The following is a 17849-nucleotide window of genomic DNA, read 5'->3' on the forward strand; positions in this document are numbered from 1 at the left end:
AATTTTTACGATGGTTGAAGGGAGTCCCGACGTAGTGCTCACTCACCCCCCGACGGTGTGACGCCCCGACGTCCCGACGCCCTGTCGTGATCCTGGCATGTGGAAGTGGGGAAGGGGGTAGATCGGTTGCTTGGCAACCGGCAACACTGCGGCTTGCGACGCCGCCGTAGCCCCAGCGAAAAGCAAATGTATAATAGAGCCCGGCCGGTGGCGAAAATTTTTCATCGGCCACTGAAAGACCAGACGAGCGCAGACAAGCCTAACCATAAGGACGTTCACATTCAGTGTTCAGATACAGAACCAAGTGGTCACCGGTCTTGTGCAGACGTCTCTCATTCCTGTTAAAAAGCCCACAAAATCCAGACTAATACCGCAGTTGATCTCTCGTTTGTATATTATATTAACTCCATTTGAATTTTTCATATTTCATATTTCATATTTGTTGAGAAATTGAATAACCGTCGAGAGTGTTTCTTGTTGGAATAATCAATTTCGTAAAATATTGATAATAATAATAAATAGGAGATAAACCGGTTGGTTTTTGGAAAGATTGGAAAGAGTGAGGGTAGAGGAAGAGAAAGAGAGAGAGATAACGGCGTCGGGTTTAATTGGATTCTCTGAGTAAAGTAGGAAGAAAGGGAGAGAGCATCTCGAATAAAGAGAGCAGTACAGAAAGCGTGACGACTCTCGTTAATATTTCATTATTATATCGATAAGTGGTGAGGAGTTTTTATATTAGAGGTACGTAACTGTATCAGAGAGTTTAAAGAGATACGTAAAATGGCGGAAGAGAAGACTGAAACTAGCCCAACGGTTGAGGGTGACAAAAAGCCTCAGGAGCCGACCACTCCCACCAAAAATGAAGAGAATGATAATACTAAGGACAATAAGGAAATTGAGGATAAAAAAATTGAGGAGAATGACGAGGAGAAGCCCAAGGAGAATGGCGAAGAGAAACAAATCGCCGAGACGAAGGACATGCGTGCCATCGTTCTCAACGGTTTTGGTGGACTCAAAAGTGTCAAGGCCCTTAAGAAACCAGAGCCAACCATCGCCGAGGGTGAAGTCCTCATCAGAGTCAAAGCATGGTGAGTCTCACTCCCATCTATTTTTACTTTAATCTCTTTATTTCTTTCTTTCACTCCTCCATTGTCGATCAACAGTCGGGACATTCAATTGTCATTTCCGCTTTGCCTGTGGCAAAGACAGGCACCGTAAAATCATGCAGTACTACCAGTGTTCAACAGATTGAGCATCTCGTTTTTCAAATGACGATCATTTCCAGAAGAAGTGATTAAAAGTGCTCTGGAAAGGAGCGTTTATCACCAATTTCTCCCCTTTTTTTTCAATCTTTCTTCTCTTTAATAACGATAATCACTCCTGTCCATTGGACTAATTATTGTTATTAAATTCGAGAAAAGGCGGTCTGTTAAATATGTCGTTGTAATTTTTCAAGTATGAGATGTATGTTGAGGAACTCGTTAAGACTTAAGGACACGAGTACAATAGTGGCTCTGATGAAAGACTTATGAGGAACCCCCCGAATGTCTGAGAAACGTTTTTATTTTCTCATCTTTTTTCTTTCCACCACCGAATGAATGAGTCCATAGTCATGTCCAGAGGAATTTCTTCCATCCACAAACTCTGGTTATCTTAATTGCGCAATAATCTTATCCAGTCAGTCTCAAATGTCGTCTCATTTCCGTTTCTTCATTAGTCATACGCACGGAAAGTGCACTTGATATTATTATTTTTTCCATGCAATCATTAGCTTAATTAATTGATATTCATAAATATTAAATTGTTGCATCAGCCGCATGTCGTTATAACGCTCATAAGCCGATTATTGAATTTAAATATGTTAAGTCTTTCTAGATGAATTCTGGGGGTATTGTAAACAACTCTTGGGATACTTGAGGGAAAAAAAAGTAAATACAACTTATCGAAAACGATTGGAGTAATGAAAACAAGAAAATACTCCATCAATTTAATTTTCGTCTACAATGATGTTGCTGGGTCTTTGGGTTTATCGCCATTAGATTACGAACGTCTCAATAAATGTTAAATGCACTGTCAGTGCACATAGAAGAAAAATTACATGTAGATAATTGGTTTGAATTTTTTGCCCTTGCCAATTGTCAACAGGTTTAAGAGACTTTGTCTCAGAGCGTAGTCGTATTATTTGCGCACAATTCTTTTCTCATTATCATCCCGTATCATCCAGCTGATTGAAGCCTTATTCTGTATGTCAGTGGCGTATAAAACATGAAGGGGGCATGATGCACTGAATATATTCCCACCTCTTAAAATTCGTAAACCAGTCTATGCCAATTGATTTTGTATTTTTATTCACGTGTCGCGGTGATATAAAAGGGCGGCATTTCTCTTTCTATTTCAATTTCAACTCTCCCTTTACACTAAACGTCTATTTATTCTATCACAATCAAGATCTCACCATCTATCCAACACGCGAGAGCCTTCAGTCGTTCTGCTAGGTACAGGGTAGCAATATATTTAGCTATCACATATTCAATGCGATGAAGAACTAATCAATATCTCAACGTGAAATTTTAAAGAAGAACTCTCGTTATCTGTCTGCTGATTAAAATATTTTAAATAATTAATGAATAATTTTGGTATTGCGGTATCGAGAGTGCATGAAGTGGGGGGGGAGGGGAAATGGGGGAGGAAGATGGGTAGCGTTGCCGATAGATCTTATAAGGTGTTGGTATTGATCGGACCACACCCCAGTTGCGCGCCCTCATGCGTGCCGTTCCTTTTCCTAACTCCTAACACTCCTAACGCACTTCACAGACGCACGTGTTGGGTAGGAGATGCTGAAAAACCCCAATTTATGAATCATCAACACTTCCCTCACTCATTACTCCAAATTCCCCCATAAATTACATTTAATTACTCCTGTAGAAAATAAATATCGGATTATCAATGAATTGGATTTTAAATTCAATGCTATTTCAATTTCGATTGAATGATTGAACAGCTTTCATCAACTTTTGCATTTCGCACTGTCGTCGAGGGAGTCCATATTGATTTTCTCGCAACTTTCATACATCCTCGTTTATGTATAATATAATGACATAGTAGACTGGCCAGGGGAACAGAATTCTTGGAAAAGGGCACATATGGCCGCATGTGGCCACCTCGATTCAAGCACCCATAGTCTGTCTGCCTGTCTGTCTATCTCTTTTTTCCCCTTTTCGTAGTATTTCTTCAAGTGTGTAATAAAGCCAATTCTCTATTGGGGAAGAATAGCCAAGAGAGTAGAGCTTTTTAAAACTGGATTCTCGTATAAGAGAAGTAGATCATAGAAGTGAAAAATGATGGGGTTGTTTCGACCAATTGCAGTGGTTTAAATTTCCAAGATGTGATGACACGAAGAGGTGTCACCGACTCGACACCAAAACCACCATTCATCCTGGGCTCCGAGTGTGCCGGTGATATCGAAGCAGTCGGTGAGGGTGTGGAGAATTTTCAAGTCAGTATAAATGCACATGTGGACATCAATTAGTGAAATAATTTAATCGACTATTTGCACTTGACTGATTGAATTTTTTAAAATTATTTTCAGGTGGGTGATCGTGTGGTAGCATTACCAGAGCATAAGGCATGGGCTGAGCTTGCTGCAGTCCCAGCAACATCAGTCTTCAAGATTCCAGATAACATGAGCTATTTGGATGCTGCTGCAATCACCATGAATTACACTGTCGCTCATATCCTTCTCTTTGATGTTGCTTGTTTGACTCCTGGAAAAAGTCTGCTAGTTCACAGCGCCGGTGGTGGAGTTGTAAGTAAAATGTTTCTACAACCAAAGATAATGCAAGTAAAAATAATTGAGATGGCAAGAGGCGAGTGGAGATTGGACAAGATTGTTGGCAAGATCAATACGACTCAACAGGTTTCATCTGTACGATGTTACAGGGTTAAAGTTTGTAGTTGCCGCGCCCAAAGAGAAGTTGGGATGATAGGGGTGGGTGGTGGGTGGTGGGTGGTTAGGTGGTTGCTTAGCAACGGGCTTTACGTATCCTATCACACTTTTACCCTCAGCGTGTCTCACTCACTTTTCCTCATCGACCAAAATGAGTTGAGTGCTATATGTATATACTGTATGTACAAGTTTCACCACTTGAGCCTCGCCCCTTTCAATATTTTTCATCGCACACGTGTTCTCCATCAATTCTACAACTCCTGCTAATACCTACATTTAATATTCATGGTGATCAATTTTTTTTAGGGTCAAGCTATCATTCAACTGGCTAAAACAGTTAAAGATGTGACAATTTTCGGTGTATGCGGAAAGCTGAAGCATGAGGAACTCAAGGCTCAGAATACTATTGATCATCTTCTTGAACGAGGCACTGATTATTGCAGTGAAGTCAGAAAGTAAATATCAGAGGAAAATAATTAAACGATATTTATTATAATTTGCAATGTACTTTGCAGGATTTCACCTGAAGGAGTTGACATTGTATTGGATTGTCTGTACGGGGAGGAATGCAACAAGGGCTATTCTCTATTGAAACCCATGGGAAAATACGTTTTGTATGGATCAAGTAATCTCGTTACTGGTGAAACCAAGAGCTTCTTCTCGGTTGCTAAATCTTGGTGGCAAGTGGATAAAGTTGCACCGATAAAACTCTTCGACGAGAACAAGACCATTTCAGGATTTAATTTTCGTCATTTAATGCATCGCCAAGGGGGTGATGAATTCGTGAAGAAAGCTATTGATCAGGTGTTCGCTCTGTGGGATACCGGTGCTATCAAGCCGAAAATAGACTCAACGTGGGCTTTGGAGGAGGTCACTGAGGCTATGCAGAGGATGCATGATCGAAAGAATATTGGGAAGATAGTATTGGATCCGAGTGTTCCCCCGAAACCTAAGCCGACTACACCAGCCAAGGGTAAAGGTAAAGAGAAGAAGAATGTCACTCAAGAGGAGAAGAAAACATCGAGTGCAGAGTCTGAGGAGAACAATGAAAAGAAAAAAGAGCCAGAATTGACTAATGGAACTTCTGAGGATAAATCAGATTGTGATTCTAAGGAGAAGGAGTCCAGTTGAATTGACCATTTAAATTAATTTAATATAAAATACTGACAGAAATTGGGAGATGGAGGCAAAACACAATCTCGAGAAATTCATGCTATATTAAAATTTTTACAACTAGTACATACTCCTACAGTTCATTACTATTATATAAAAGCTATCGGAAATAAATGAAAACAAAGCACAGCCTCGAGAGGAAAAATCGTCCATTCATATTATGAATACAACTGGCCATGAGTCGATTTTTTGATGAGTCAGACGATTAATTCCATCACAGAAGAATTATTTGGCATAGACTTTCCAAAGTTATGAATCACGGTAAAATTAATCCTTCAATAAAAAATCAAAGGAATGAGTGAATGGAATAATCATCCAAACTATATCAATTTTAATGCGGTCCACAGTAGTTTGCAGTATATAAAAAATGAATATTGATTTTATTTTTAATACCTGATGACCGAATATATGAGTTAATGTTGCATATGGAGACGAGTGAAACGAATTATCTATTTAACACCTAATAATGGAAGAGAGATGGAATAAATAAACGAAAAACTGAAACTGAGGAAAAAACTGCACATCTATTCCTAATAATACCGCTAACTGCTGCATATAAATTATCTATAACAAACGTCTACACACTACAAAGAAAATGATAGATCCTTGCTAATTGTTATGTCTGCTCTGTGTAATGATTGCTATCTGCTGCTACCGAAATGCAAGGCCATAATTAGTTTTACTTATAAAATAAACTTTTCTCAGATGCAAAAAAAAAAAAGTGCGTTGTGATAATAATTTTTTGGTAACCTAAACAATTTACAAACTAATGTAACTTTCTATGTAAATTCTCAGCCGATAAACTTGTAAATTTATTAAGTACAAAGTAACAAATGATCCCATCACGTGAGATTTATCTCCAAAATTGTGGAAAAAAAAAGTGAAAATTACGGATTTTTTCTTTTCTATCAAGAAAATAAATATTTGATACTTTTTACAAACATTTAAAAAACGAAGATCACTTATTTTTACAATTTTTAATCGACATATTGAGTGACAAATATGCATATCTTGGAATGAAACAAGCGAAGCAAATAATTTTTTTACGTGAATTTTTCTAACAAGCCATTTTTTATTGGAAACACTCGGTACTCGCTTGTTTCACAGCAATAATAATGAATAAATGAATGAATAAATAAATAAATAATAAGGATAATAATAAATAATACTAATAAATGATAATATTACCAGTAATTATATCAATAATAATCAAATACTATTCGTCATTGGATCAACTGCCTAAGAATGCAAAGTAACACGGATATAAAAATACACTGTGAAAATGAGCAGAAGAATAATAAGTCATCAGGAAACGATCATTTTATTACATGAACTAGCAATAAAAATGACGATACACAATACTTTTTGTACTCTCTCAAATACTCAAAACCTGAAAAATACATCGAATTTCAGATAATGAGTAACAATTTATATTTTACGCAAAGCTTTGAATGTTTTGACAAATACCCATCTATCTTATTATAATGTATCTATATATTTATAACGATGATCATTCTATCTACGCGTTTATCTCGTCACTAATAAATTGCCATTTTTTTCAAAAATACACATCTCCCGTGTTGTTATGATATTTTAATTTGACACAACTCTATTATCACGTTACCTCAGGAAGAATAAATCTCAAATTGCTAATTGTGAACTGTATCAATAATCTGTTGAGTGTTTCTACGCGATGCATTCAAGAATTATTGGTGCATATTCCCATTTTATTTTTTTTTTTTCACGCGAATAACGTGAGACAGTGTGAGATCCTGGGAATAAGAGCATGTGAGGAATGATTATTAATTAGGTGAAATAAATGAGAGAAAAAGTGGAAGAAAAAATATATTGACTATAATGAGGATGATGATGATTATAATTACAATAATATTCATAATCGTATGGATAGGAGAAAGCTAGCATGCTATTTTATTTTATTCATTCGTAAGGACCTTTAAAGATGTGCAGTTGGCAGAAATTTATCGTATGTAATTAGATGGTAAGATGAGAAATAATTTCGATATTAATTATTAATTGCACATTTCTATAAGCAAATATTATATTGATTCGAAAAATTATTATTATTCGCTTCAATTATATTGTCGTTGAGATGTACAAAATGACAAATTCATTTTGATATGGCTTTCATGATTTTTTTATTTCTCTGAGCAATAATTGAGCGTCAAATGAGCAACATATTCCATTTCATTTGCTCCCTGGTTAATGGTAGATTGTATTTTCCGGCTTATTGTAAGACTGACTATGTTGCTATATTAAAGATTGCTTCGATAAATTGGTCATTATTACACTACATCATTCCCTTCCTAAAAGAAAAATTATTATTTAAGGAATTAATTTGAGGATTGGGGATTTAATGAACTGAAATAATAATGCATCATTTTGTTCTTTCGTTATTGTATTTATCTTCCACCTTTTACATTTTACAGAGACTGACGAAAGTTTTCTGCTAATCGTAAGTAAAAAAAAGAAATCATTGATGAGAAAATATAAATAGTGAAATTAGAGCCTATTGAGTACACTCTGAATGGCTCTGAGTCGTTGAATAAGTTCACTGGCATTGGGCTTACTGAACAATGTTGTCAGGCATTTGGAAATAATATCCTGGCATTTGATTATGACTTTTCTCTTGAGAAAGTTATTAGCTATTTTTGTATTATTAGTGAAGTAATTGACAAGATTGGCAGTGGATTCAATCAAATGAAATTCATTACCCTCATTCAACCAGACACGATTATTACCCCCAATGAGTTTGTCATACAAATCCAAAAGATCCTCCATAGAAACACCGAGCTGTAAAAATCCAGTAATAATATCTGTATTGGACACGGCTAATCTGCACGCCCGAATTTCCAGTTCTTTAATCAAAAAATCAATGGGAAAACAATGCGGAGTGCCTGAATATTCTTGTCCCAGCATTTTAATTTTACTCATGAGAATAGACATTTTATCCTCAGTGGAGGTTTGGCTTTGTGCATTTTTCAATTCATTCTCAATAATATTGGTCCAAATTCCCTGAACGAGCATAGCATCCTGATGCCCGGAGCAGTGAATAATCGCCAGTTTAGACTCCCAAAGCTGAAGAGGATCCGCATATTCCTCGTACAATTGAGTGATATCCAACAGTGACGAGTTTAGCCTGAGTTTAGCATCCCTCACCACCATATTGTCGAACAATTGTTGCTGATTGGAGATAGTATCGAGGATTTGCTGTTGAATCCTTGCAACTTCAACCTTGTCCTCGAGCTCTCGAAGAAATACCCCGAGATAAGGAGCATAACCAGCTTGATCGCTTCTCATACACACAACAGCTCTCGCAAGATACTCAACTCTCTGAGATAAAGAGACATTCGGTCCAGGTTTTGTAGCCAGTGCATCAAGAATTTTAGCAGCAGCGGCATGATTTTTGCTTCGCTCATAGAATTGCCACAACAGCTCAGGTGCATTAACTCGGATTAAATATGGCTCCAGAGAGGGGGCAGCCAGGGCGACAAGTTCACCATGAAGATTGCGTTCAATCATCCAGGTGTAGATGGATGCATGAAGAATTTCACACGAGCTGTGAAGAGCATCCTCGATTATCTCATGAAGAACTTGTTTAGCTGGAGCTGTTGCTATGCTCGAGGTATTGTAAGTTGGTGGTCCTGGCTTGCTAGGAATCGTCGGTGTCAATGGATTAGATATACTCTGATTGTAGAGATGATCGAGCATAACAGTCACTTCTTTATAAATCTCCAGTCTCTTGAAATATGCCAAATTACCCTCTTGATCTTCTGGTGGTTCATTATTCTTGTAATAATGTAGAGCTGCGTTATTTGGATCAATCTTCTCAGCGCAGCATAGACAGAGCTCCAAAACACCAGTATAAAATTGACAAGCAACAAATTGTTGACATACTGCTGCCAGATTTAACCGTGGTGCTACCATTTTGCATAATTTCAATGCTGATTGAAGATGTGATTCTTTCTCCTCGGCATTGGAGCAATTTTTAGCTTTCAGAATGATCTCATTGGCCTTTGAGCACACAGCGTCTTCACTTTTGTATAAATTTGGACAGACATCTCTCAATCTCGTACTGACAACATCGACTGACGTATTGTCACCGAGATAACTGTCAATTAAATGGATGATCAATAGCGAACATATTTCATGTCCCATCAAAATTAAATCTCTGAACGTTGCTGTTGAAAATTGATTGACTTGATCTTTCGAGAGAGAATTGACGATATTGTGCAGTTGATTCTCACACAATATCTTCCACAGTCCCAAAACTTCACAGGCATGAGTGATGAAGACCTTGAGAGCATCGAGTGAATTTCTCTCCTCAACCATTGGCTCTTGATAATGACTCATTCCTGTATCGAAGTGCCCCTCAGTGGTGAGACTTCTACTGGTGGTGTGTTGTTTAGAGATGTGCGTATTTTTATTCAGAAAAGATCTGAGTGCTTGAAGATGACCAAGAATCCATCCAATTTGAATAGAGGTCACAGTGCTCTGTACCTGTGGCTTGGCATTAACAATTTCTTGCTTGATGCATCTGATATTCCAAATAGGTCTGAGAATTCTCCCAACGTACAAATAAAGTCCCCCATGTTTAGCGGAAAATTGATGTATACTCGTTTCAGCGTTGATAGCAAGTTGTTGTTGATAAGGAGTTCGAAAGATATTTTGACGTGGATCAATTGGTGGAACTCTTGGTGTTGATGTGTGAACAGAATTGAGTGGTGGTGATGAGTGATGGTGCATGCTGGTTGTATGCTGATTAGCTCTTTGCCCACCGTACAGGAAAAATGCACGAGTTGCCCATTCAGATAATTGTGCATTCTGAGAAGACTCGAGAGTAGCCAAAATAAGGCAAGTTGCACACGCCTGCTCCGGTGATTGACTGTCAAAATACAATCGAACTGATTCAGTATCAGGGCCACGTTGTTCAAGAAGAAGCTGTCGAAGTATATCAACTGGTCTGACTTGAACGAGAATAATAGCACCTTGTGCTGTAAGAAATATGAATTTTCTCGGTGGCTCCATGTGTTGTCTCACCAGTAACGGTGGCTCCCCGTGAGCTCCCTGTTTATCAATATGAATAACTGACTCACCAAATATCTCAGCCATAGCCCAAGCAGGACTGTCCAGTGGTAAAATACTCTGGGTCTCAGCAAGATAATTGGTAAATGGATAAGCATCATTGCTGAGACACCAAGCAGTCTCTGTATCACCACCACAAACAAGTATGAGTGTACCTTTACGATAATGCGCCATTTGTACTTTTCTCGGTCTCATAACTGGCGCATTGGCAGCATAACCCGGTGGTAATCGCACATGAACGAGCTGCAAGCACTGAGCCCTCATTCCAGGATTTGTTATCGAAGTGCAAGTGAAATAGAATCTCGTACCAGTAGCAGCAACAGCCACCAAATTCAGATGAATTGATTCACTCTCGGTGATAGCTGAGATGCTGACTAGTGGTCGAAAATTATTACTGTCCAGTGTTTTAACGATGTGAACAGTATTTTGTACGAGTGACGATTGAGATAGAGATGTTACTTTTGAAGCACCACCATTATCAATGTCCCATACCATAATCGTTCCTTTATCACCGAGTGTATACAAAATATTTCTCGAATCATCCACGGATATTTGAACAATGGCTTCCTCCTCGGAGAGTGCTACTGTGATAAATGATGGCACCAAGAATGATAAAGGCCCTTCAGAATGATTAACTTTTTTACAGCGCTTGCCAAACCAACTGCTCTCAGCTTGATAATGAATTTCATACAGACAACCATTTCTACCACCCAAGAATATCCTACCACTGCTTGTATTCGCTATTGTAGTTATGGCAATTCCATCAGTTGTTACCGTAAATATCGGTTCTGGAACAAGTTGTATTTCTCCCTGGCTACCATCAGGTTTTTCACTCAGAGTCACCCCCAATACCGTTATTTCAACAGTCGTTGTAAGAATCAATAGGTACTTAACGTAATTGTGAAATATTCCAGCTTTTGGTTTGACGAGACCGACGCTTATTATAGTCTCATTAAGACCATCGAAATACGCAACGTCTGATTCGTTCTCATATGACCAAACGTAAATATCACTGTCGATTGTCAGCCAAGCTTTAGAGATATCAGTGAATAGTCCCATCATACAGTGACACTGCATGTGACCAAAGTGCTCCATTACTTCTGACGGTAGGGGAATCTTACTGTGCATCTTCATTTGATTGATACTACTGAGGCTTAGATTTCCATTTAGATTCGGATAATCATGATCATCCAAACCACTGACAGTCGGTCCTCCTTGTACTGAATATCTCATGAGATTCAAGAGAGATGGAAAATTGCTGTCGGCGATCATGTGTTTGTCCACCATCTTCCCAGCCATCTCCAACGCATCCAGATGTATTTTTAGAGGTTCCATCTTCAAAAAACCAATTTAATTTACATCTCAATATTAAAAAATACTCCTACAGTTTCCAGTCAGTAAAAAATTACCTCTTCCTTTTTATTTTATCGATAGAAACGTAATGGAGTCTTCTTCTTGGTTATGTCACACTATTGCAAACCTCGTAAATCCCTCAAAACTATTTTCATCTGAGCGAAAATTAATGACGAATGACTATTAAATTTTTACAAATTATTACGTTTAATGTCCGAGGACATACAACGAGGGTGGAGTACAAAAATAAATGACAACTACCGGCTCTTGTTCATTGTACAATTGGACTAGGAATCCCGCCTATTGCATATAAAACAGCTGTTCTGCTCTGGTGTTTGGCGCCAACATGCGCTGTATGTCAAAGGACAAAATGGTAGCGACCAATGCCACCAATGCCACCAATGCCACCAATTGAAAATGAAAAATTCCCCCTCCCTTTTTTCCAATACCGTTTTTTTTCAGTCTGACAAATCATTATAACAAGATGGAAACAAGTAGCTAGAGTGGGAGAATTAAATCGAGAGACTAAAGTTATAATATCGTCAGTGACACTGAATCGAGTCATTTACATACATCAGTGACAACCATGTTAATTAATATACATTTAAAATCCATATGAATATATATGAACTAACAATAGTAATCGTTGAATTATAGTTTTTTTTATTTTACCAATTGCTCTATTAATACAAAACTATAATGTGCTGCGTCTGATAGAATTGGAGTACCTATCTATATTGTTTTTTCATGTAAAATGTTGCACTCGACAGTTCACTATTTAACCAAAAAAAATTTACTGAGAAATAGGTGAAAAGATGGAAGATGATGCTGACCTCAGGGAACAATTATTCCACAATACTGTCAGGGAGAATATTGTGAGTAAATTGGACGTTTCGCATTTCACCATGACATCATTATTTTCATCTCTTATATATCTCAGTAGGATCATTGACCTCAATAACTACTATCTCCTTAAAATCAAAACAGAAACAAAAGACATTTTTTTGTTGTGAAAATAATCGGGAGTGCCAAGTGGATTTGACGTGAGGTACGCGATGTACGACGTGGAAGTACATATCAATTTTACACGACACAAATTCCCATTTGCCATTACACTATCAGCTTTAACAATTTATCACTGGCCTTGATAAATTTCCGCCTTAACGTCAACATTTCTAGATATATTATCACGATTATTTGTTTACTATCAGAATTTATGACCCAAAGGACTAGAAAATACGAATATTATTGTTCTTTAATAATCGATAAGAGAATGAAAGGGTAATTGTTAATAGCTGTAACTATCGATTTCGATTTTCATATGATATTCATGTGCTTTACAGCATTAAGGCCTCTAATATCGATTATTATCGCCTTAACATGCGTACAAATTAAAGAGATGCATTTGGATTTTTGCATGAGTGTAATATATTGGAAATTTTTCTTTCAGATATTTCTTCTTCTGTTTCTCCTGTTATACACCTCGAGTTACGCGTTTATCGGCCGATTTCGACGTAGAGATCGTGAAGACTATTTTTCAGTAGATGAAGATGAGGCGACAGTTTACAGAATCAGCCTCTGGCTGTGCACTGTGGCTTTAGCAGTATCAGCTGGTGCAACATTACTTTTGCCAGTTTCAATCGCCAGTAATGAAGTTCTCATACTTTATCCAAACAGTTACTACGTCAAGTGGCTGAATAGTTCCCTGATACAAGGTAAATACCAGAGATTGTGTAATTATTATGAATAATTGTGTAATCAAAATAAAAATGTACTTGCAGGCCTCTGGAATCATGTATTTCTATTCTCGAATCTCTCTCTGTTCGTATTTTTACCATTCGCATATCTTTTCACGGAGTCCGAAGGATTTGTCGGATATAAAAAGGTAATTGTAATAAGTAAGAGATTAATTTCCTGTGTGCTATTGATACGATGAATTTATTCAGGGAGTGATGGCCCGAGTTTATGAGACCGTGACAGTATTATGTCTACTAGGAACACTAGTTCTCGGTATGACATATGTCTTATCGGCGCTCATTGATTATCAACAATCAAGTCTCCATACATTACTCAGTAAGTATCCTTTAAGCTAGCCAATAATTTCAATATTATTATTAATTATCGATAATTTTCAGATTTATGGAGTTACTATTTGCCTTTTTTATACTCCTGCGTGTCCTTCGTTGGAGTTGTCATGTTGTTACGTGAGTTTATCCTACGATAAATATTGAGGATATAAATTAATAATAATCTTATAATATTCCAGTGTGCACACCACTAGGATTTGTACGACTTTTCGGTGTTGTCGGCTCCTGTCTTGTGAAGCCACAATTTTTAAAAAATTTGGATGAAGAATTTTTCGCGTATCGACTAGAGGAAGACTGTTTAAAAAGACGGTTTGATGATTATTGTTGTAGATGATTGAATATTAGATTGTGGAGAATTAAAAATGGAGATTTAATATGTTTAGACTTGAACATGCCCAGTCAACAGGAAAATCGTACGTTTCCCCAATGCCAATGTCACCACCATCGTGCAACATTGTACCTGACGATGATGAACAGCTTCTTGTTCCAAATCCAAGTTTAATGGGCCTGAAGAATGGGGCCCTCCAGCGTGGCCTTACTCAAAGACTGAACGATGTACAGAAACGTAGTAAATTACTTGATAAACAGAGGAGAACATGGTGGGTTAGACGAACCCTTGTATATCCACTCGCAATGCTGGCTCTCTTAATTCTCTCAACGACAACAGCTCTATTAGCAGTACAAAATACCCTGGAGCTTCTCATTGGAATTAAAGCACTTCCATTGAGTACAAGGGTATGTTCCATTCTTCATTATTTCAATTTTATTATCATAAATTATGTGAATATGATTATTTAATTCAGCAATTCACACTGGGGATCAGTTCATTATCGAAACTTGGACCTATTGGTGCTGCAGTTGAGGTTGTCGTAATATTGTATTTGGCAGCGACAAGTGCCATTGGTCTCTATGGTCTTCCCGGTGTAAGAAGAGTTAGACCACGAATTCATTCAACTCCTCTTACCCATCTCATTGCTAATTGCGCCCTTCTCCTAGTTCTCAGCTCAGCATTACCACTTTTATCACGTATACTTGGTGAGTAATTTTAATCATTCACGATCTATCGTCCAACGATTAACAATATTTATCCTATACTTTCAGGCATGACGAATTTTGATTTATTGGGTGACTTTGGGCGCATTGAATGGCTTGGTAACTTCAAACTCGTTTTATTTTACAATCTAATATTTGCAATAGCTGCTATTGCATGCCTTGCCACAAAATTCACGGCGACTGTTAGGAAGGAAATTTACACAAGACTCCGTACCAGCATTATTGGTATATTCAGGTTGGATGGTAAACGAAACCAGGTGGGGTCATTCTCTACTAAAGAAGACTAGACTGATTTTATCATTATAAGAACATGATTCTTTGCATAATAATCCTAATCATAGTAATAATAAAAATTGAATAAATTGATTGAGGGCTAATTTTATTGCAACTTTAATATATTGAGTTGATAAAAAATTATGAGAATTGCTATTTCGACTGTTTAATTAGTATTACATGTTGAAAGTGAAACGATGACAACTCCAATGATTAATCAATGATATTAGCTATGATCTCGGAATGAAAGGAATATTATGAGATCAATTTTAGTCTTTTCACATCCGTCTCTTTCATTCAAGTAAAATTATTTTATATATTTATAGTTTTATCATCCCCCATTGTAGGTAGATATTATTTTATATTGCGTACATGCTTCCCATTGTAGAAACGTGTTAGTCATAGAGTCATAATTTTTGTGATAAATGCGTGTAAGCGTGTACATGTAAAGCAGATGCTCAAGGCGTTTCGAAAATTGAAAATTCGTGCTTTATCATTTCAAGTGTTTCAGAGATTATAATGATATTTTTAAACGAACAATCAGTGACTTGGAAGATTGTTAATGGAGGAGTTTAAAAAAGAGATGAGAGGATGAATTTAGAATGGAACAGTCGGCAGATAGAGTATAGAGTATATAATATCAATTATCATAATTATAAGGCCTTAACATGAGATACAAGATACATTTTATAGACATTTTTAAAATAATTCCATGTGATATGTATTTTCACTCATAAGACAATATTTACTGGTTAACTGCACTCAACATTTGCGAATGATAATAAAGAAGAATTATCGACTCAACACATGTCTTAATTAAATTTTATTTGAATTTCCGCATAATTAATATATACACGTCATTGTTGCTGTACGGCAACATCTAGTTCTGACTCATTTCCCTCGATTACATTCCTCTTCTTCAATCCGTACTTGTACATCATTTTGAAAACTCGATCAACAAATATTCCCCTCCGAATAATATGAAATTCATTAGGTACTGTTAAATCAACAACGGTGGATCCAACTCTATAAGACTCATCCAATTTATTTTTATTGTTGATTGTGTAAAAAATTCCTGCTAGGTGTGGCCAGAGATGTTGAAATTCATCAGCAATGAGTGAACTTGGTTGATCACTGGAATTGGCACTGGTAAGTGCTAATGGTTCATTAATAATTCTGCAGAGACTTCTGAGAAATTTACTATCACTCACTCTAATGCCAATGGTGTCAGAGCCAGGATTTAGCGCTGAATTCAATTCAGGTTTTCTTTTAAGAACGATTGTGATAGGACCAGGTAAAATGGATGTTAATAAATTGGGGGGAAGATGTCCGCTCTCAGCCCATCGTGGAATATCTTTTATACTACTGAGGGCAATAGCCAGTGGTTTACTTCTGTTTCGACCTTTTAATTCATACAAGGCTTCAACAGTCTCACTTTTTTGCGCAAGAGTTGCTAAACCATAAATTGTATCTGTCGGAATAGCAATTATTTTCCGCTCTTTGAGTAGTTTGACACCAACAGCGAGGGATCGTTCACCCCCTATGAACCAATGTTTAGCATTAGGACTCATTCGACTCATCAGAGTGTCAATTTGATTGAGAGTTACTTTCAGTGGTGGTTGATAATTAACTTCCATTATTAATCTTATTCCTCCAATGTTCCAACGATTTTTTACTCTCGCCAATTGTGACCGCACGACGAATTGCAACATTTGTAGAAAATTGTCATGGGCTCGTCGGCAGATCTTGTTTGAATTTGCATGAAGTATGCACGTGGGTGACAACACTTTGGACAACGTTCAGCAGTTGAATCGACGTTTTCCCAAGCTGCTGCTCCACCCAACACGTCGTCCAATTCTTTCAATTTTGGATAGGTCCGGTTGCTTATTTTTCGGGAAATTTTGAATACATAGGGACAAGTGTTACACGCAAATTGAAGACCTGAATAACCTGCCTCTACTACCTTGAGAACGTTACCGCAAGTTCTGCAGAATAATATCATATCTTTCGGTATCTGTAAAATCGAGAAGATATTTATTTTATTTTATTTGAACAATAGGATGGGTATAATTTACTTACATATCTAATTCATTTGTATTTCTCAAATGTCGTATTCTCTTTAGTAAAAAAGGCATGGAGTGAACCGAATTATGCGTTCTCATATGAGAGTTGGTGAAGGAATCTGCCAAAGAGCATTGACTGAGGTATCGGCTCAGTTCTTGGGGTTGGACCGACCCCAGCGGCATCATAGTACTCCACCCGAAGAGAGGGAGGGCGCCACACGCAATGCTGGGGTGTTTTTTTTATTATTAACCAAGTTTTTATTGCAATGTTGGGGTATTTATCAAGTCGACGGGGTGAATTTTATTTTCTGCGGTGTGAATACTTTTTGTTTTTATTTATTTAACTGAAATTTAGCCGAGGGTAGAACGTGCGGACGGGGGAAACCACACCTGGTGGAATTTCAATTAAAAAAATTATTCAATATGTTGCAGATATACCACTAATAAAATTATGTTTTCAGAATGAGTGCGTTGTCTTCATGGTAACGTGCTTGCCTTCCACGCCGACGGCCCGGGTTCGATCCCGCCGTCAATCATTTTTTTTTTTTAAATAATTTCAATTTTATCTTTTTTTAATTGGTTAATCAATCAAAAGATCGTTTAAAAACTGAATTTTTGAAAAGCGAAAAGATATCCTGTGAAATTGACAAATTAACAATTTTTTAAAACAATACTTTTGCAAAATATATACTCCTAATGAAATTAAATTATTGTTATAGTGTGTTATCCTAACGGTAACGCGCTCGGCTACCACGCCGACGGCCAGGGTTCAATCCCGCCGTCATTCATTTTTTTTTT

At 37.2% G+C, this 17849-nt stretch overlaps 5 protein-coding genes across 6 annotated transcripts; 2 read left to right on the forward strand and 3 right to left on the reverse strand.

The window, feature by feature from the left end:
• Window positions 1–113: 113 nt before the first annotated feature.
• Window positions 114–7112, forward strand: LOC105273123 (synaptic vesicle membrane protein VAT-1 homolog-like). Its single transcript, XM_011315369.1, has 5 exons — window positions 114–1088; window positions 3367–3496; window positions 3590–3805; window positions 4253–4401; window positions 4462–7112. Exons 1-5 carry the CDS (start codon window positions 781–783, stop codon window positions 5075–5077), a joined length of 1419 nt encoding a protein of 472 aa, XP_011313671.1. The 5' UTR covers window positions 114–780; the 3' UTR covers window positions 5078–7112.
• On the reverse strand, window positions 6850–11933 carry Nup154 (nuclear pore complex protein Nup154). The gene is made up of 2 exons (XM_011315368.1): window positions 11632–11933; window positions 6850–11557 (listed from the first exon to the last, which is right to left on the reverse strand). Exon 2 carries the CDS (start codon window positions 11555–11557, stop codon window positions 7640–7642), a length of 3918 nt encoding a protein of 1305 aa, XP_011313670.1. The 5' UTR covers window positions 11632–11933; the 3' UTR covers window positions 6850–7639.
• Window positions 11934–12045: 112 nt separating this feature from the next.
• Window positions 12046–15792, forward strand: lili (LMBR1-like protein). Of its 2 annotated transcripts, XM_011315428.1 has the most exons (10): window positions 12046–12299; window positions 12383–12450; window positions 13026–13290; window positions 13357–13460; window positions 13522–13648; window positions 13711–13779; window positions 13842–13971; window positions 14046–14397; window positions 14466–14697; window positions 14764–15792. In XM_011315428.1, exons 2-10 carry the CDS (start codon window positions 12391–12393, stop codon window positions 15000–15002), a joined length of 1578 nt encoding a protein of 525 aa, XP_011313730.1. In that variant the 5' UTR covers window positions 12046–12299; window positions 12383–12390; the 3' UTR covers window positions 15003–15792. The 2 variants fall into 2 exon arrangements, with proteins under 2 accessions (XP_011313730.1, XP_011313729.1); XM_011315427.1 differs by having other exon boundaries at window positions 12046–12450.
• On the reverse strand, window positions 15145–16715 carry Tcs1 (Threonyl-carbamoyl synthesis 1). The gene has a single exon (XM_011315426.1). It carries the CDS (start codon window positions 16698–16700, stop codon window positions 15846–15848), a length of 855 nt encoding a protein of 284 aa, XP_011313728.1. The 5' UTR covers window positions 16701–16715; the 3' UTR covers window positions 15145–15845.
• On the reverse strand, window positions 16650–17169 carry Polr3K (RNA polymerase III subunit K). Its single transcript, XM_011315425.1, has 2 exons — window positions 17068–17169; window positions 16650–17002 (listed from the first exon to the last, which is right to left on the reverse strand). The coding sequence occupies exon 2, from the start codon at window positions 16988–16990 to the stop codon at window positions 16661–16663; it is 330 nt and encodes a 109-aa protein (XP_011313727.1). The 5' UTR covers window positions 16991–17002; window positions 17068–17169; the 3' UTR covers window positions 16650–16660.
• Window positions 17170–17849: the final 680 nt, after the last annotated feature.

Source organism: Fopius arisanus, unplaced genomic scaffold (assembly GCF_000806365.1).
Source record: "Fopius arisanus strain USDA-PBARC FA_bdor unplaced genomic scaffold, ASM80636v1 scaffold00004, whole genome shotgun sequence".
Taxonomy (NCBI): domain Eukaryota; kingdom Metazoa; phylum Arthropoda; class Insecta; order Hymenoptera; family Braconidae; genus Fopius; species Fopius arisanus.